The following is a 16930-nucleotide window of genomic DNA, read 5'->3' as shown; positions in this document are numbered from 1 at the left end:
AGTTTATTACTACAAACATGTAAGTAGTTTGAGAAAATATAACTAACTTGACTGTCAGTCACAGTGGTTCATATGAGTGGACGGTTCCAGGTGAGCTCTTTTGCTGCCATTTGAGTTTCCATGGGAACAGTGAATTCACTTATTATCTTAAGATTATATAGCATAATTCATCACTAGGAATTTGGAAATTAAACAATTTTTAAAATAATTTATTATGCACGTCATAACTTAAAAGTCTCATCTCATCATAGAGATGTATTTTTCAATAAAGCATGCAGTGAATCAAAAGACATTTGTGCAGAGAGTATACAAACCTGAGTCTCTTATAAAAATACTGCATATGTACCTAAAAGGACGAATCTCTGAATATTTCAATAATAAAGAACATTTCAAATCAGTTTAATATAAAAAGTAAGAACCTTTTAAAGAAAAATTGTATTGTATGCACTGCTTTTCAATGCTCAAGCCTTAATTATCAGTGTGCTGCTATTTCATAAGCAAGGCCCTCACCTCAGTAAAATATTGTGCCTCGTGAATCATTTAATCTCTAATTCACTTACAGTGCCTATAAAAAGTATTCACCACTTGTAAGTTTTATTGTTTTACAACACCGAAGAGGATTTAATTTGACTTTTTTTGACACTGATCAGCAGAACAATATTCATTCATGTCAAAGTGATTTATTTTTTACAAATTAGTGCAAATTTATTACATTTATTAAACATAAATTAATTTTCCTACATACTGTATTCATCCCCTTTAAGTCAGTATTTAAATGCACCTTTGTTAACAATTATAGCCTTGAGTTTGTGTGGTTAACTATTAATGTGACTTCTAAAACCAAGTGACTGTACCAGTGATGACTGAGGGGGTGAATACGAAATTAATTATTTTAATTTTATATTTTAAATTATTTTAGATAATTATAAAGAGTTATCTTGGCATTAAAAAGTATTATTTTACAACTGGCTACTTTTCGTGTTGTTATTTTTATGTTATATAATATTTTATCAAAAGTTCTCAGTGAGAACTTCTCATATCAACAAAAAATAACCACATAGGATTTATGTTTAAAAGTAAAAAAAAAAAAAAAAAAAAAAAAAAAAAAGACATAAAATGGGGCAACAAAGTGTAAATCCGTGAAAACTGTCCTTTTTTTTAGACACAATAACTCATGAACGCGCTTGTAAGAGCTACGCGCAATCGCGCACGGTTTTTACGTGAGCGTGCACGAGTTCTACTTCCTGACCACGGTTGTCATATGACTTCGTCTGTTCATCCGCTCGCAGCGCAGATCAGTTTACACTTAGACAGTTCAGTTTGATTAATAAAAATAATAGCAATGTCTACATTAGTAGCGAATCGGCCCGTGGATCTGAACGGCCCTGAAGCAGCGGCGCGGCAGCACGCGCAAGCCGTGGTCAGGAACTACATCTCCCAGCCCAGACTGAGTGAGTGTCATTCACTTCTCATTCACACAGCTAACAGCAGGAACAAATCTGGCGTTTTTCTAGTTTTATTCTCTTTACTGCTCTTTAATATGCATTTTGCGTTTGATCGGGGTTAACCCCCGCCAGGACAGAGCTGATCTATTGCTAGGGTTGTCAAATGTTTTATTGGAGTCAAAGTAGCACAGCTGTCATGCTAACACTAGCTTTAGCTGTTATAGTAACGTTAATCGATCAGCATTTTTGCTTTAATTTTAATTTTTAAACGAATTTCTTGATCGGTCATTGTGTAAATAAACAAAATAACTGTGGTATTTAAGCTCATTTTAATAAGAAAGTGAATAACCTTTGGTGTCTTTGAAGGTCTTAGCAAGTGTAAACATGCTAGCTAGCAAAGCAGGACTAAATCTTATTATTTATAGGCAGAGCTCTTAATCTAATCTGAAATCGGAAGACTACAATAAATCCTACATTATTTTTTTGTTATAGATTTCTTTAGGTTGGTATTTAACTGTGGTATATGAGTGTTTGAAGTCTCCATCTGTGATTGGTTTATTGAGCCTCATAAGTTAAATACTGATAATGTGATATATATGTATTATATATGCAGTTTAGGTGTGTATTTGGTAATCGGGATGGATTTTTTATGATTTTGTTTTCGATTCTCACGCAATAGCTTATGCACACAGAGAGAGATGGAGTGATGATCCCTCTCATGTGACATTGTCACGTGACACCCAGCTACACTGCTGAATAATGTGCAATGAGGAACCTTCAGCCTCACTCAAATCATGTGACTTTTTTGTAACAGAAAAAGTTACATCTGTTTCTTTTCATAAGGCTGATTGAAAGCCCTTGTTGCAGAAGTGAAGTCATTTTAAAATGTTTATTCAAAATCTTTCAAATGCTGCAAGAGAGTTTACTGTTCTGCATATTTTCTTCTGGAATAATGTTAGTATATTCCATCTACCAGAATAGTGTTTCTCATAATGATTGTCTTGAAGTTAATTAACAGTTATACACCAGAGAGTATTGGTTTGCCAGGGTCCAATTTTACTGTGTGATCACTGGTTCAGCTCCATCTTTTAATCTGCTCGTGCAGTTTTAGTCTATCAGAAATATGGGCTACTGAAGAGTGCTTCACATCCTTGTCCATCATATCTTTTCAAATTGACTTTTTGTGTTCATCTTCTCTCTGTCGGACTCTTGTCATTTCCATTTCTTGTCAAGGGCTTTGTTGTCAAATTGTTTGCCTTGTCAGACGCAACCTAATAGCACATCACAAATTGTTTAAAACCCCATGAAAAGCACAGTTTCGTTCCTTTGTTGACATATTTTCTAGTAAGTTTGGAGAATAACCTTTTTTTTTTTCTGCATGCAAATAAGCTTTGGTTATGTCTCAGCCAAATGGCTTGCATGCTATTCGGTTGTATGTTATATTGGGTGGGGGGGTCATTCCAGAGCATTTGATTGGACAAAGTGGTGTAGTACAGGATGAGTCATCAGTTTTTTGTAGGGACTCCCAGACTGTATATTGTAAGTGTGTGTATATATGCTAAAAGTTTACTTTGTCAGTGTGTAGGAGTTCAGTGTCATATAGATTGCTAATCTGAAATCTAATTGTATTTTTTAGGGTCTGTGGTGCAGTGCAACATTTGGTCAGTTTTGAACCTGGCACTAGCAATAATAAGAAAAAGCCCAGTTTGATGCAATGGTTGCCGAAATGGAGGAAGTAGACCCTAAGTATTATGCTTATGATCAAATTTTTGCATTCTATTGCAAAATTGTGTATTTTTTCCATTCGTTTTAGTTGTTTTACACAACTGTTCAAAAGCATTAGTACATATATTTTTTTTGCAAAACAACAATAATACCTCAATTATACAAACTAAAACAACAATTATTTTATAAAAAAAAAAAATTTAAAAACCATAATCAAAAAACATAAAATAAATTATATGCAACAAAATACCCAACAAATAGGGCTGTCAAATGATTAATCACGATTAATCACATCCAAAATAAAAGTTTTGTTTACATAATATATGTGTGTATACTTATTATTTATATATAAATACACACACATGCATGTATATATTTAAGAAGAATATGTTATGTTTATATATTAAATATATTATATATAATATAAAATATAAGAATATAAATATATAAATGTATATACATGTAAATATTTTCTAAATATATAATTTATGTGTGTGTATTTATATATACATAATAAATATACACTGTACACATACATATATTTATGTAAACAAACTTTTATTTTGGATGTGATTAATCGTGATTAATCATTTGACAGCCCTAATTTTAAAATGTATTTTCAACAGCCATTACTCCAGTCTTTGTGACACATGACCCTTCAAAAATTATTCTATCACTTTTGATCATTTTAATAATTTAATACAACCCAAACAAACATGGTGTTGAGTTTGGAGATGAGCTCATGTGAGATTTTTCTGCGTTCTCGTGGTTTAGTCCTGCTTAAATTGCAGAGGAAGTGTATATTTTGTTTATGGGGAAGTAGGCATCCTATGAGCCAAACACTCATAGGAGAAGTACCGGTATGATCAATGAACGTTTTTTTCTATTTTATCTTTTATTTTTAATTTATTTTTATTTTTTTGTAATAACCTCTATTTTATTCTCTCCATTTTTCTTGAAAATTCTCAATATCCTGCATTCAGCCTGCTGAAACATCTGATGACGCCACATAGTCATAATGTGTTACCGGCATCTCTTCGATAACATAATTTGACTCTTGTGTATGATGTTTCAGCACTTGAGTAGTTAATTTTGTTTACCCCTTTAATGGAGAACCTTGCTAAAATTACAACTCGTCTGGCATCTTTCTCTCATTTTTCCCCTTTCATGAGTATTATTGATGTTATTCACTGTAAATCTCATTAATCTAGACCTCAAAACATACTGCGGAGCACAGGTAGTGTGTTTTTTTTTTTCTAAGAGTGTCAAAGGAAAGCTCAGGCTAAAAGCCTCTTAGCAAACCAGGAAGAAAATAAATTACTTAATGGAAGAATTGAAGCCTTCCCCTCTGAAAGCCAAAGAAGCTGCATGGGTAAAGACCCCCGATCTGAAACGCCCCTCGGCATATTGTTAAAAAAAAGCCTCTCTAATGTAGGCATGCTAGATAGCAGCACCATTTTGTGCCTCATCAGTGGCAGAGTGCATGCTGATAGTGGGCTGTGATTGAAGGCAATGAAGACTGATGGGAAGGCAAACACACAGATCTGTACCCATGAGTCCTTGCAGCACCTGATATGCCATCACAGTCGAGAGGCCGTGTCCGTCAGCGCAGGTCTGATTGGTCCTGCATTGTCCTTAAAAAAGGCTGAAAACCCTGAAAGGACCTTCAAGTTTAAAACTTTTTTTTTTTAATCTCAAATTTAAAAAAAAGAAAATAATATTGAGGCCATTGAAAGGGCGCAGCAGCAGGAAAGTATTTTTGCATTTTGTTACGAAATGTTTGGTATGTAGAGAATGCAGATTTAGAGTATATCAAATATTTGCAGTTTAATCACACATTTTTTTTCCCCCACATATTTTTCAGTTTCACAACTTTTTGTCATCGGCTGGTGTGTTTAAGTAATTTGTTAGCATGCTTGTGCCCAGTCAAATTTCGAAGATGCCTGAAGAAACAAACAAACAAAGTAAACGTACAGTGCATTCATCTTTTCTGTGGAAGCAGAGGCCCTTTTTTGTCTTAATCACGTCATTTGCAACAAAAGCAATTAACCCAGACTGTCTATTCGCTTTGTTTTAATGCTGAATAGACGTTTAAATGTGCTGAAAAGACATTCAGCATGGTAATGGTATTTCTGTGAAGAAACAATTACCCGTAATGACATGGTTATAAACAAATCTTTCAGATGTCTCAGCCCTCCTTTATTTTATCCACTGTTTCCTGTTGCTAAACCTTTTGTCCGCCTGTAATTAATCAATTGTCGTGACAGTGAAAAAGAAAGCCCGCGGTGGGCGTTCTACTTCATATTGCCATCAAAGAAAAGTAAATGAAAGACGAGTATAGAATAGTCGACTTTCAAAAATAGTATCCAAGTATATAAAATTATAGACTACTTAGATTTAAAAGGGGAAAAAAAAAAACCTTGCACATTGCATATGACACACTGTTTTTCGTGCTTTTTGATCTAGGGTTTTGTCTTAAAAGCATATTGTATGTTTTTTGAAAGAAAAAAAAAATCATTGTGTGTTTTTAGTACTGCTTTAAATGAATGAATGCAGTTTTAATTACAAAATGTTATTTGTGCTATGATTTTCACATTTACATACGACTTCAGCACAATTTACAGAAATCATGCAAAAAAAAAAAAAAGTCTCCCAAGATAGATTGAGGATGATGGAGGAAAAAACCTGACAAGAAGCACATTACAGAATGTGCAAAATATTACCTAGTTACATAGTATGTGTGTAATACATAATAAAATGTTGCATTTATTTATTTATAAATATTATCTAAATATAACCTATAGTTACATAGTATATGTAATGTTTTACATTATATTTTTAATTATAATAAAGTAATTTATTTATATATTTATTCGGGCATAATTACGTTTTAAATTATATTTATATTTTAGTTTGTGATTTAAAATCTAAGATTAAGTTTGTATAGAGGATAGTGATTTATAGTCTTTAGTCTGTCCATCCTAAAACGCCTGAAGAGTGTCTATGAATTGTCCTTCATTGTCTTATGCATTTAAAAAATGAAAATGCATGAATATTTTTTTTTTTTTTTGCACAGTGTACAACTGTACATGTACAGAAAATAAAAGGTGTTAAATGCGCTATTAACTTATGTTTAAATTTTTGTGTGGCTATTTTTTTAGAAATCAAGATTTAAAGATACTATAAAAATCGATATTAAATATTTAGTTATTTCTGACATCAAAGTGTCTTGAGTACTCCATACAAATGGAGCTGAATATGAAATATGACAAACAGTGTAAACTTCCCTTGTCATAGGGAGCCCGCTTTGGACTTCTGTTATAGATCTGTTGCTAGGCAGCGTACGGGTGAAAACCCGCCTATCCCTGCAAATCACTCTCAAACTGTTGCAGTGACATTACGGCTGTTTCGATCTATTGTAACTGCACCACTTTGCCACCTCTCCTCGAGAGGCAGCAGGGTTAACCAGCTGTCTCAGTTTAGCTGCACCCCTTCAGTCTGCATCCCGCTAGGAAACACACGCAGATTACAGCTCTTCCCACCGTTCCCCCCTCATACACACACACACACACATATACAGTCGTCTGAATACACACGACCCAATCAGTGCATGCATGTGGGGAGTCCTCCGTTACAGCCTCTGCCTCTACCTGTGGGGTTAAAAGCATTCCTGTTTGATGGGGGTGTCATCACTGTGGAGTTCTTTGTTAGGACAGATGAACAGCCACAATTGCGTGTGTATGTACGTGTCTGTCTTTATCAGACTTTCTATGTGTTGCACGCAGGTCTTGCTTTTGTTTATTTTTAGGGGACTTTTTTTTGATAACATGTCAAGTTAATTTCTTTTCTGATTTAATCCTAATGTTGGGTTATACGTAGCTTCAGACTCAATGCATCTCTGAAATGTCTCTTGAAAAGGGCATTACGTTATCTTCAATAACAGAAAATTACCTACATGGCAAACTTTAATTAATCTTGCATTTTTAAAACATTAAGTTGTTTTTTATTTTATAATTTACCATTTAATTAATACTTTTTTTATTTTAAAATGTGTAATTAATTATCACATTTAGTATTTTCTTGCATTTTTTCCCCCCCTTTTTTATTTCAGTGACATTTCAGTTCATAATCACACAGTAAAACTCTCTGCTGGGGAATTGTTCGAATTTAATTAGCTAGCAGTTTTTAATTATTTAAGGAGGCTATAATCATATGTTAGTCTGTGAAATCATCAAGGCCCTTCAAACAATATCTCCAGTTTGTCATTAATATTTTTATACATGCAAAATGATCATCTTTCAATACAAATTTTGCTCAGTTTATTTTGATACGTAGTCCACTAAATCCAAAACCTGCCCTTCTGAGTGTGTAGCACATTGTGCTGTCAGTGCCATAATTGGATTCCCTCTGTTAGCATTGAAGTCCAAGAGAATACCATCAAGGTCCCCTGTGAGCGCTGATTCACTGTCTTTCATGCGTCTATCTATTGGTCATCCAGCATTTGTTCAGTGTTCAGCGTATTTCTGAATAGGCGTAACATTGAGTTTAGAATCTAGCAGCTATTATAGGTATTTACAGGGCTGCGGCCCCAATGATTGTCACAATAAATACACATATTGTTCTAGTCTCCTGTTCAAATTATGAGATTTTTAGTTACACAAAAAATAAAATTCCATCATAATTTTAAATTTACAACCACTTCCCTCAAAATCCAACACACAGTAATCAGAACCATTTCAATCTATTTTAAATATAAAATATAGAATTTTAGTTGTAGAAAAATTAGAAAAATAGTTGTACAATTAAACCCCAGCCTTCATTTTAAACCCTGACTGTTGAGGACTGTTCCAACCCAGAAACAGGTATATTTTACCGGTTATATGGCGCAATTGTTTGGGCCTAATTTTTGCAGTTATGACGCACAATGTCTCAGAATTCATTATCGAGTAATATGTTTGTCTTATGGGGTAAGTTTAGCGGGTGTCATGGCGAAATTGTGTGAGCCTTGTTTGTCTGTTTAATGACAGTTGCATTTGTTTCTATCTGATCCCAAACATGGGGCAATTAGCACTCTCTTTTATTACGTCTTATGGGAAACCACTGTGTGGATGCTCAGCAAAAAAAGAAAAAGAAGCACAGGAGGATGTGCATGAATGAGACAAGCCTGGCACCTTTGCCTGTGCTTTTGTATCGTTAATTCAGTTTCAGTGCAATGCTACCGGCCCCCCAAAAAACGCCTGTCCCACCATACCTCCCCCTCGCCGTCAGCGCTTCTCTTTCACAGCAGAGATGGAAATGTGTTGGAATGCTCCATGCCTCCTTTCAGCACCACTTGAATGGGCCCTTTAGTATTTCACACCAAGGTGTCCTTCAGGGCGCGGGGTCAGGCTACCAAAACAGCTTCTACCGCCGGATTAGAACCAATTAACATCTCGGCACACAAAAGGGCCTGGCAGCTCCATAGGCCTCACGTTGACCCGCTCTGGTGTTGCATGCCTAGCCCTCGGACCGACACACTCAAACTCAAGTGTCCTGGGAGGGGTGGGGAAAGTTTTTCAAGCCTAATGGGAAATGTTGCTACTTCACACCATGTGAATGTATAGCCATTTTTTAATCTTTATTTTACAAGGCCTCTTATGAGGCACTGAGTCCTCTGTGTGTAGATTTGAAGTGGGTCGCCATCTTCAAGCTGGAAGGCGATTGGCTCATGGTTCAGCAGGGTCGTTTCATCGTCCTTGTTTTTTTTTTTTTTTTTTTGCTGTTTTTTTTTTTAATAAGCAACGGTTTTGCTTATTTATGATCCGATTTTCTTACACTATATTTGTAGATCTTGTTTTGTTCATTTATTCTTGCATATTTAGATGAATGTTCATTTTTTGCATCTGTTATTTGACTAAAAAACTAGCGGCGTCCTGTTGTGGCCGAGCAAATTAGCACCTGCGTGCCTTCGTTTAGCATTCATCTAATGTTGTGCACAATATCGGAGCATGTCATGAGCTATGTTTGAGTAAAGATTTCAGCTTCTCACTGTTTTCCATTAGCAGTTTGCGTTGTGTTCAAGAGACTTTTAAGGGGTTGATGTACAATTATATGGTCGCAATTTTCCAGACTCATAATTATGATCACCTCTCAGTAAATAGACATATGTATCTCCTTTGAAACATATGGGCAATTTGTAGGGTAAGTGTAGCTATTAAATCCATTTTATAAGCACCTCCCGGTGAAGCACATACTGCAATTTGTCTGGGCTGAGGCAAAAAGGACGGAGGGAAGGAAAAGCCATAATGTCTTGAAAAATGATGGAATTTGCAGGAAGCGTGCATTTTAGGGTGTTTGCGAATTTGCGGAACGCATCCGTTTTTGTGTGTTTTGAGAGAGCGAATATTCAGTGTTAGGGTGATTTGACTACTGTTTTTCTTTCACTGTAATAACGACAATTATGAGACTCATTTATTTAGGGAAGACAGGTCACTCAGGGAATCATCATAACGGGAGCTGAAGTCTTTCACCTGCTCAGCTAATATCTTTTTGTGGGATTTCTTTTTTTATTAGACATATCTAGATTTTTTTTTTTGTCATTAGTATACAAGGTTGAAGACAGCATATAATTTATCCTCTTTTTAATTAAATTGTGCTGTAATATCAGCAGTGTATATTACTAGTGGTAGAATAGGATTTTAGAACAGTACTTAAATTAAAATACTTGATATGAGTACAATTTTATTTAAGTTTTATTGATGATCATCTGACCAAAATACTAAATATCTGAAATTTTTTTTTTATGAAAATCATTGTTTCTATATGTTTTATCCTATATTATGTATTTCCATATGTTTTCACTACATACACTAAATTTTACGTTTTTTTTTTTTTTTCTTTAAGAAAATAATACTTTTATTCAGGAAAGGAGAATAAAATTAATTAAAGGTGGCAGTAAAGATCATGTTACAAAAGATTTATTTTTTAAACAAATTCCTTCTGTTTATCAAAAAATCCTAAAAAGAAGTTTCATGTTTTTTTATAACAATATCAAGTAGCTCAAATGTTTCCAAAATTTAAATGTTAGTTGAACAGCAAATCTGCATTAGAATGATTTTGGAAGGATCATGCAACACTGAATATTAAGTGTACTTACTGTGTACTTAAATTTAAATTAATAATTCGGTACAATGCACTTATTGTGTACATACATGTTTTTACATTGTACTTCTATTTTAAAAATACCTGCATGTAATTACATCTGTAATTAATTTCTGTAATTACATTTATAATTACACTGTTGACCCATCCCTTACACCTTAACCCACCCTTAACCTACCCATACCACCAAATCTGTACCTAACCTTACCCGTTTCCCACCTCAATAGCAGCAAAAGTGTTTTGCAATACAATATGAACACAATAAGTACTTTGTACTTATTTTTTGATTTAAGTACAGAGTAGTTAAGGCCACTTAATATAAAGTGGTACAAAAGCATAAAATACATCCTTCAAAAAAAAAAAAAACAAACAAACATCATAATAGACTTCTTTCAAAAAAATTAAAAACAAAAAAACAGTATCTGAAAATTATGCATCTCTGTGTGTGTGTGTGTGTGTGTGTGTGTGTGTGTGTGTGTGTGTGTGTGTGTATTTAACTATTGCAAGACAGTAGCTGAAATTGAGGCAGCTCTTTGCAGCCAGTGGACAGTATTAATTAATCAAGGTACTGTTAGTTAATGTTAGACACATTTATCTCCATTCACTAGCAGAACCACAGGGCAGCCAGAGAGGGGAAACACACCAAATAAAATAATTTATAGCTAGTTTTGTGAGCAGGGGGCCTCGTGGGATTTTGGCACAGCTCTTCCTATGTTCCTCTGGTGTTTTTTTCTTTTTTTATACACAAAATCACACCAAAAACCACAAAACTATAAAGCCATAGATAGCAAGGGGGAAAAAACAAAAGGATGGAACCATGTTTCTCTCTTTCACCCTTCCTTTTCTCCTCAGCCAGTAAGGAAAGTCATGATGTGCAGGTGTGTGTGTCTGTGTGTGTGTGGGAAACGGCAATAGTGCATTGACAAATGATTGTGCTGTCTGAAGCCTAATTAGTGGCATAGTGTCTGCTCCCTGTGGGGCTACTGTGCTGGGCGTTAGAGACAGTCCATTCTCATTTCCTATTGCCTTTGATATTAGACCGCAGTCTTACGGTGCACACAAAACCAACACACTGAGGCGTGATGGACGACCCAGAGCAGACAAAGCTGACTTTTCTCCATCTAGCGTGCACAATCTCTCTCTTTCACACACGTATACACACACGCTGAAACAAAGTGAAAGGACACACACCAAATTGGCTCCTGTGACAGGACGGCTAATGTTTTCCCATGCAAAGTAAAAGGCCAGAGTATAAGATCACACCCTCTGTTGCTAATGACAGCCCACCCTGAGCATGCACCTGCAGCCTGGACCAAAAACACTGGCTGGCTTTCCATAAAAAATACTTAAGTGTATATAGCACTTATTATATTGAGGAAATGAAAAAATCTAGTTTTATTTTTTGCTTCTGCATGATTAAATTGGATAGAAAAGAAGGTATTGTGACGTGTTACAGGTCAGATTAGAACCTTCCTCATCTATGAGCACCACAGCTCAGTTTTTTAGAATGGTTTCTGAAGGATCTTGTCACACTGAAGACTGGGAATAATGACCAAATTACCAAAAACACTTGTTGTCTTTTTATAAAAAAAAGTGTTCCTTAAAAAAGCACTTATATTAAGGAAATACATTTTTTTTTTTTTTTTTTTTTTTTTGCTTCGGCATAATTAGACTGATAGATGGGACAGAAATGAAGGTATTGTGACAGGTTGCAGGTCAGACTTGAACCTTCTTCACCCAGATGAACACCACAGCTATGACAATTAGCAATTTCTCTCCCTCATCAAGTCTGATGTTTCTGTTGTTATATTTTGGGCATACTATGCTTGCTTTCTGAGTCATTGTCTGTTAAGGGGTGATTCAGGAATCACACGAGCCCCAGTCATGATGGGGGAAAAAAGTGTTGTCTTAAAGAGATAGTCCACTCAAAAATGAAAATTCTCATCATTTACTCAGCCTCATGTTATTCCAAACTCATATGTATTCCTTTCTCCTGCTGAGCACAAAAGAAGATATTTTGAAGAATGTCTGATAACCAAACAGTTTCAGTTTCTGTTGTCCATACAATGTAGGTAAATGGGAACCGAATCTGCTTAGTTGCCATTGCTCTTCAAAATATCTTCTTTAACGTTCCACAGAAGAAAGAAAGTCATACAGGTTTGAAACGATATGAGGGTGAGTAAATGAATGATGACTTCTGGATGGACTGTTCCTTTAAAGTGGCATCTGTGCCCCTTTCTCCCTGGCCTGTTCAACCCAAAGATAGTTCATCCTGTCACCCTAAAATGAATGTAACTGTTTATATAGGCTATATGAGACTTTTTGGGCACCTGGAACCATCATAAATTACCATAGTCTGAGCCAAATAATTGTCCCTCATGGAACAGAGTAAGATGTCGTCCCCCATCGTGACATCTGCTGAAAAAGCCACCTTGAATGTGGTAACTGTGTTCTTCTAGCCCTGACATTTGGACATGGAAATTTATGAAAGCCATTTAGAATGCTCCAGTAAAGGTCACTGTGTACAATTAGATGCACAGGTGTCAAGAGAAAGAGTCCTCATTTCCATGTGATTGTGGGCTTTTGTAGCAAATTTCATGCACTTTTTTTGGTAATGGCTATTGCTTACAGTTGGTATATGCATTTGTGAATGTATTTGTGTGTGTGTGTGTGTGTGCGTGTGTGTGTGTGTGTGTGTGCGTGTGCATGTGTGCCTGCACTCACACCTGTCAAAAAGACATGCAGCAACCTAGAATCAATAAAAGTTCCCCATATGTCTGTTTAGTAATTGCATGTTTGCTATTCAGGGACGTTTCAAATGGTCAAATAAAAATGCAAATTGAAGGTGTAAATTTTAATGTTAATTTTCAGATCTTATATGACTTCCTTTTGCAGGCAGAACAAAGTCAGAAAAAAATGTTTGTTGTATAAGTTTTTACATATTGTGTTGTTTTTGTCATCCTCAGCCTACTCTACTGTGTCTGGTGTAAATGGGCCACTGGTTATTTTGGACAATGTCAAAGTAAGTCCTTTTCTGTGTTTACAAAAACTAAAGTATTTTAAAATATCAGAGTTAGTGATCGACCGATATTGATTTTTTTTATAACCGATACCAGTTATTTGCATGTTTATGTGCCCGATAACCGATACATAGAACCGATATTAATTTACTGTTATAAAGTAAATAAATGACTGAGTGAAGTAAGAACATACTTTACTTTGGTTTTTCCTCTTTTCAGTTATCTTTTCAGTTATCTTTATCTTTTTTTTTAAAAGTGTTGAAAATTAGCAGTCTTTCATGTTAAATTTAATCTTCATATTACAACAATAAAACACATTTTATTTATAAAAAGCATCAACGGCAACAACACTATTAACAATAAGCAAAATAAATGTAGAATGTCTAATTTTTTCAAATGGAGAAAATAAATAAATGACAAGAGTCATATCAACTTCATTTTAAACTACAGTTTTAGTAGGTTTATAGGCCGTTTAATAGCTACAGAGTCAATAACATAATTCACTGGATAATGTTAATTCACTGAAGAATATTCTCTGGAATATTGAAATATAGCAAACAAAACATAGTATTTTATTGCATTTTTCAAATGGAATGTTATAAGAATTATTAATAATGTTTGTGTCCTTCTAGATTATGAAATACCTGCTGACATCGCGGTTTATCAATGCAGTTACACGGAGATAATAAATAGGCTAATTAATTTCCATAGAGTTGTATTTATTTAGATGTTTATTAGCGAAAAAATGGTTATAGAGTAAATGTTAATACAATTTAGGGTGTTTTAAACAAGTGAATCTTGTTAAAAGTTACATGCGGTGGCCATGCTGGAGCATTTCCTGAACATTAACCCAGTGAGAGAACAGCACCCACAAGATGGCGCGTTTATCGGTGAATCCGATATTACAAAACCGATATCCGATTATGGCAAAATGCTTAAATATCGGGAAAAATATCGGTAAAAAAAAAAATGTTTTAAATGTCATTTATTTCTGTTATGGTACAGCTGAATTCACATTAAACTGTTAAGTTAAATTGACAAATTGACCCTGCGTAATGAATCGACTTATGAATGGTATTGTATATTGATCCTCATTTTTTATCATGTTCCTCTAGTTTCCACGTTATGCAGAGATCGTGCACCTTACCCTGCCTGATGGGACCAAGAGGAGTGGGCAGGTTCTGGAGGTCGTTGGCACCAAGGCTGTCGTTCAGGCAAGTTTTCATTCAAAAGCATGTTCAGATGTTTGGCCAAATATAACTGTTCTCTCTAAAGATTTGTTAGACATGAATATCTGCCGTATCTAAGGCCAAGATCAGGTCATAACTGAAAAATATTTACATTTTGTGCCCATCAGGTGTTTGAAGGCACCTCAGGTATTGATGCTAAGAAGACCGCATGTGAATTCACTGGTGACATCTTGCGCACACCTGTGTCTGAGGACATGCTTGGTAAGCATATAATTAATGCTCATTCAGCCTATGTACTGATAGTCTTAATGTGTCTTCTACATAACCAATATGGACGTCATGAAAAAGGTGTCATTTTATTTCAGGACGCGTTTTCAACGGTTCAGGTAAACCCATTGACCGGGGTCCTACTGTTCTGGCTGAGGACTATTTGGACATCATGGGTAAAATATTTCTTTTTTTTTAAAAAGCTTTTTGTAACATTTGCAGGAACAAATGTCTTCTTGAGAGGCACATAGATGACTGAGCAATTCTGTGATTTTATTAGCTCTAGATTTTGGGTCTGTTGGTTTAAATTTTAGCAACACATCTTTGCCCAATTAGGCTGCCACCAGCCACGTTAAATGTTTTTTGTCTTTGTTTGTGCGGCGTGCACTCAGTTTGTCTGCAGCTTAGCTGAGAGGCCAGCATGCCATATTATTTTCAAAAAATGCTTAAATTCCTCCTTGTTGATATTTGAATATTTTGAGATTTTTGTGTGCTTTTTAAGCCATTTACTGACCTCATGACCCTGATCTCTGCTAAACTGAAATGGCAAAGGTGATCTTTACAATGGCGATTCAGGGCAATGTTTGAATGAGCCAAATGGATAAGAGGGGGTGTAATAAAAGGTTGATCAGGCCTCAAGGTCACACCACTTCAAATAGTGTGTAGCACATATATATGCTTTAACGAGAAAACGTTTTTCTAAAATATAAGCCTTTGTCATTTGTCAGGGTCAATGTGGATAGTTTAGCCTAAAGATTTTTATTTTTTTTCCCCCCATCAGCCCTCTTTTCCTTCTTTAGAAATAGAAGTTGTACTTTGTACCAGATTTTTTTCCTGCTCGGTTAAGATCACTGTACTCTTTTTGACTCTTCTTAGGTCAGCCCATCAACCCTCAGTGTCGTATCTACCCTGAGGAAATGATCCAGACTGGCATCTCTGCTATTGATGCCATGAACAGCATCGCCCGTGGACAGAAGATCCCCATCTTTAGCGCTGCGGGGCTACCACATAATGAGGTGTGTTTTTAACAGCACAGCCAGTGCATTATACAACATTAATTCTTGCTCTGCAGGTTGGCGTCCAATTTAGTTTAGTTTGGCTGATATAAAAAGGTTGCAGTTCCTGTTTTGAGTTAAGATTAAAATAATTAAAACTTATGAAATTCAATATTATTCTGTAAAGGTTTTCTGCCTATTGTTCTTAGATTTAATAAATATTACTACCAAGGCTACATTTATTTGATGGAAAATATTGTAAAAATGTTATATTGTGAAATATTATTACAATCCAAAATGTTTTTTATCTGAATATGTTTTAAAATGTAAATTTAAAGTATATTCCTGTAGGGGCTCGGTTATTAATAATGGTTCTTATTATTGTCAGTGTTAACTTGGAAATGGTTTTTAATTTTTTTTTTAAACTCTGATTTTTTTTTTTTTTTTTTTTTTTTTTTTTAGAATTCTTTGATTAATAAAATAAGCAGCATTAATTTTTAATAGAAACCTTTTGTAACATTATAAATGTCTTTACTGTCACTTTTGGTCAGTTTAATTTAACTAAATTAAACTGACCAAAAATTCATTCATTACTTTATTTTTTTTAAATCTTACTTACCTCAAACTTTTGAATGGTAGTGTTTAAGTTAAACAGATTCCACAAAAATATTAAGCCTCAAAAACTGTTTTCAGCATTGATAATAATAATAATAAATGTTTCTTAAACACTAATCAGCGTATTAGAATGTTTTCCAAAGCTTCACACAGTAAATAATTCATATTATAGTATAATATATGGAGAAATTAAAAGAACACTACATAGTATTAAATCTGGCCTTGATTTTGAGATTAATGTTATTGGATAATTATTTGGCCTGGACAGTATAATACTTTATCACTAGCACACATTACCTGTACCATAGTCACGTTAAGAGTCATCTTGTTTTTGCATTTGACTAGCCAGATTTTTACTTTCTTTTAAATGCACTGCAGGAATGTGTCTTTATACCCAGTTTAGGAACAGATGATACAATGCAGGCCGTGCTGCTTGCCAGTGTGTTTAAATGATTTGAATAAAACCTAGAGGGATTTATTTAAATTCCCTCATTTGAAGTTGTGATCGAATTTAGCACTTTATTGTGCAGCAG

The 16930-nt window shown here is 34.8% G+C and overlaps 1 protein-coding gene across 1 annotated transcript in view; it reads left to right on the top strand.

Moving 5' to 3' along the window:
• The first annotated feature begins 1217 nt into the window (after positions 1 to 1217).
• LOC109071101 (V-type proton ATPase subunit B, brain isoform-like) overlaps positions 1218 to 16930 on the top strand; it is a 29180-nt gene continuing 13467 nt past the window's right edge. The window contains exons 1-6 of the mRNA XM_042773921.1: positions 1218 to 1451; positions 13277 to 13332; positions 14446 to 14544; positions 14688 to 14781; positions 14886 to 14963; positions 15664 to 15803. Of these exons, the coding sequence (XP_042629855.1) occupies positions 1343 to 1451; positions 13277 to 13332; positions 14446 to 14544; positions 14688 to 14781; positions 14886 to 14963; positions 15664 to 15803 (576 nt within the window). The 5' untranslated portion in view covers positions 1218 to 1342. The remainder of the gene's footprint in view (positions 1452 to 13276; positions 13333 to 14445; positions 14545 to 14687; positions 14782 to 14885; positions 14964 to 15663; positions 15804 to 16930) is intronic.

This window comes from Cyprinus carpio, chromosome A17, assembly GCF_018340385.1.
Source record: "Cyprinus carpio isolate SPL01 chromosome A17, ASM1834038v1, whole genome shotgun sequence".
Classification (NCBI taxonomy): domain Eukaryota; kingdom Metazoa; phylum Chordata; class Actinopteri; order Cypriniformes; family Cyprinidae; genus Cyprinus; species Cyprinus carpio.
This window is presented reverse-complemented; position numbering and strand designations above follow the sequence as displayed.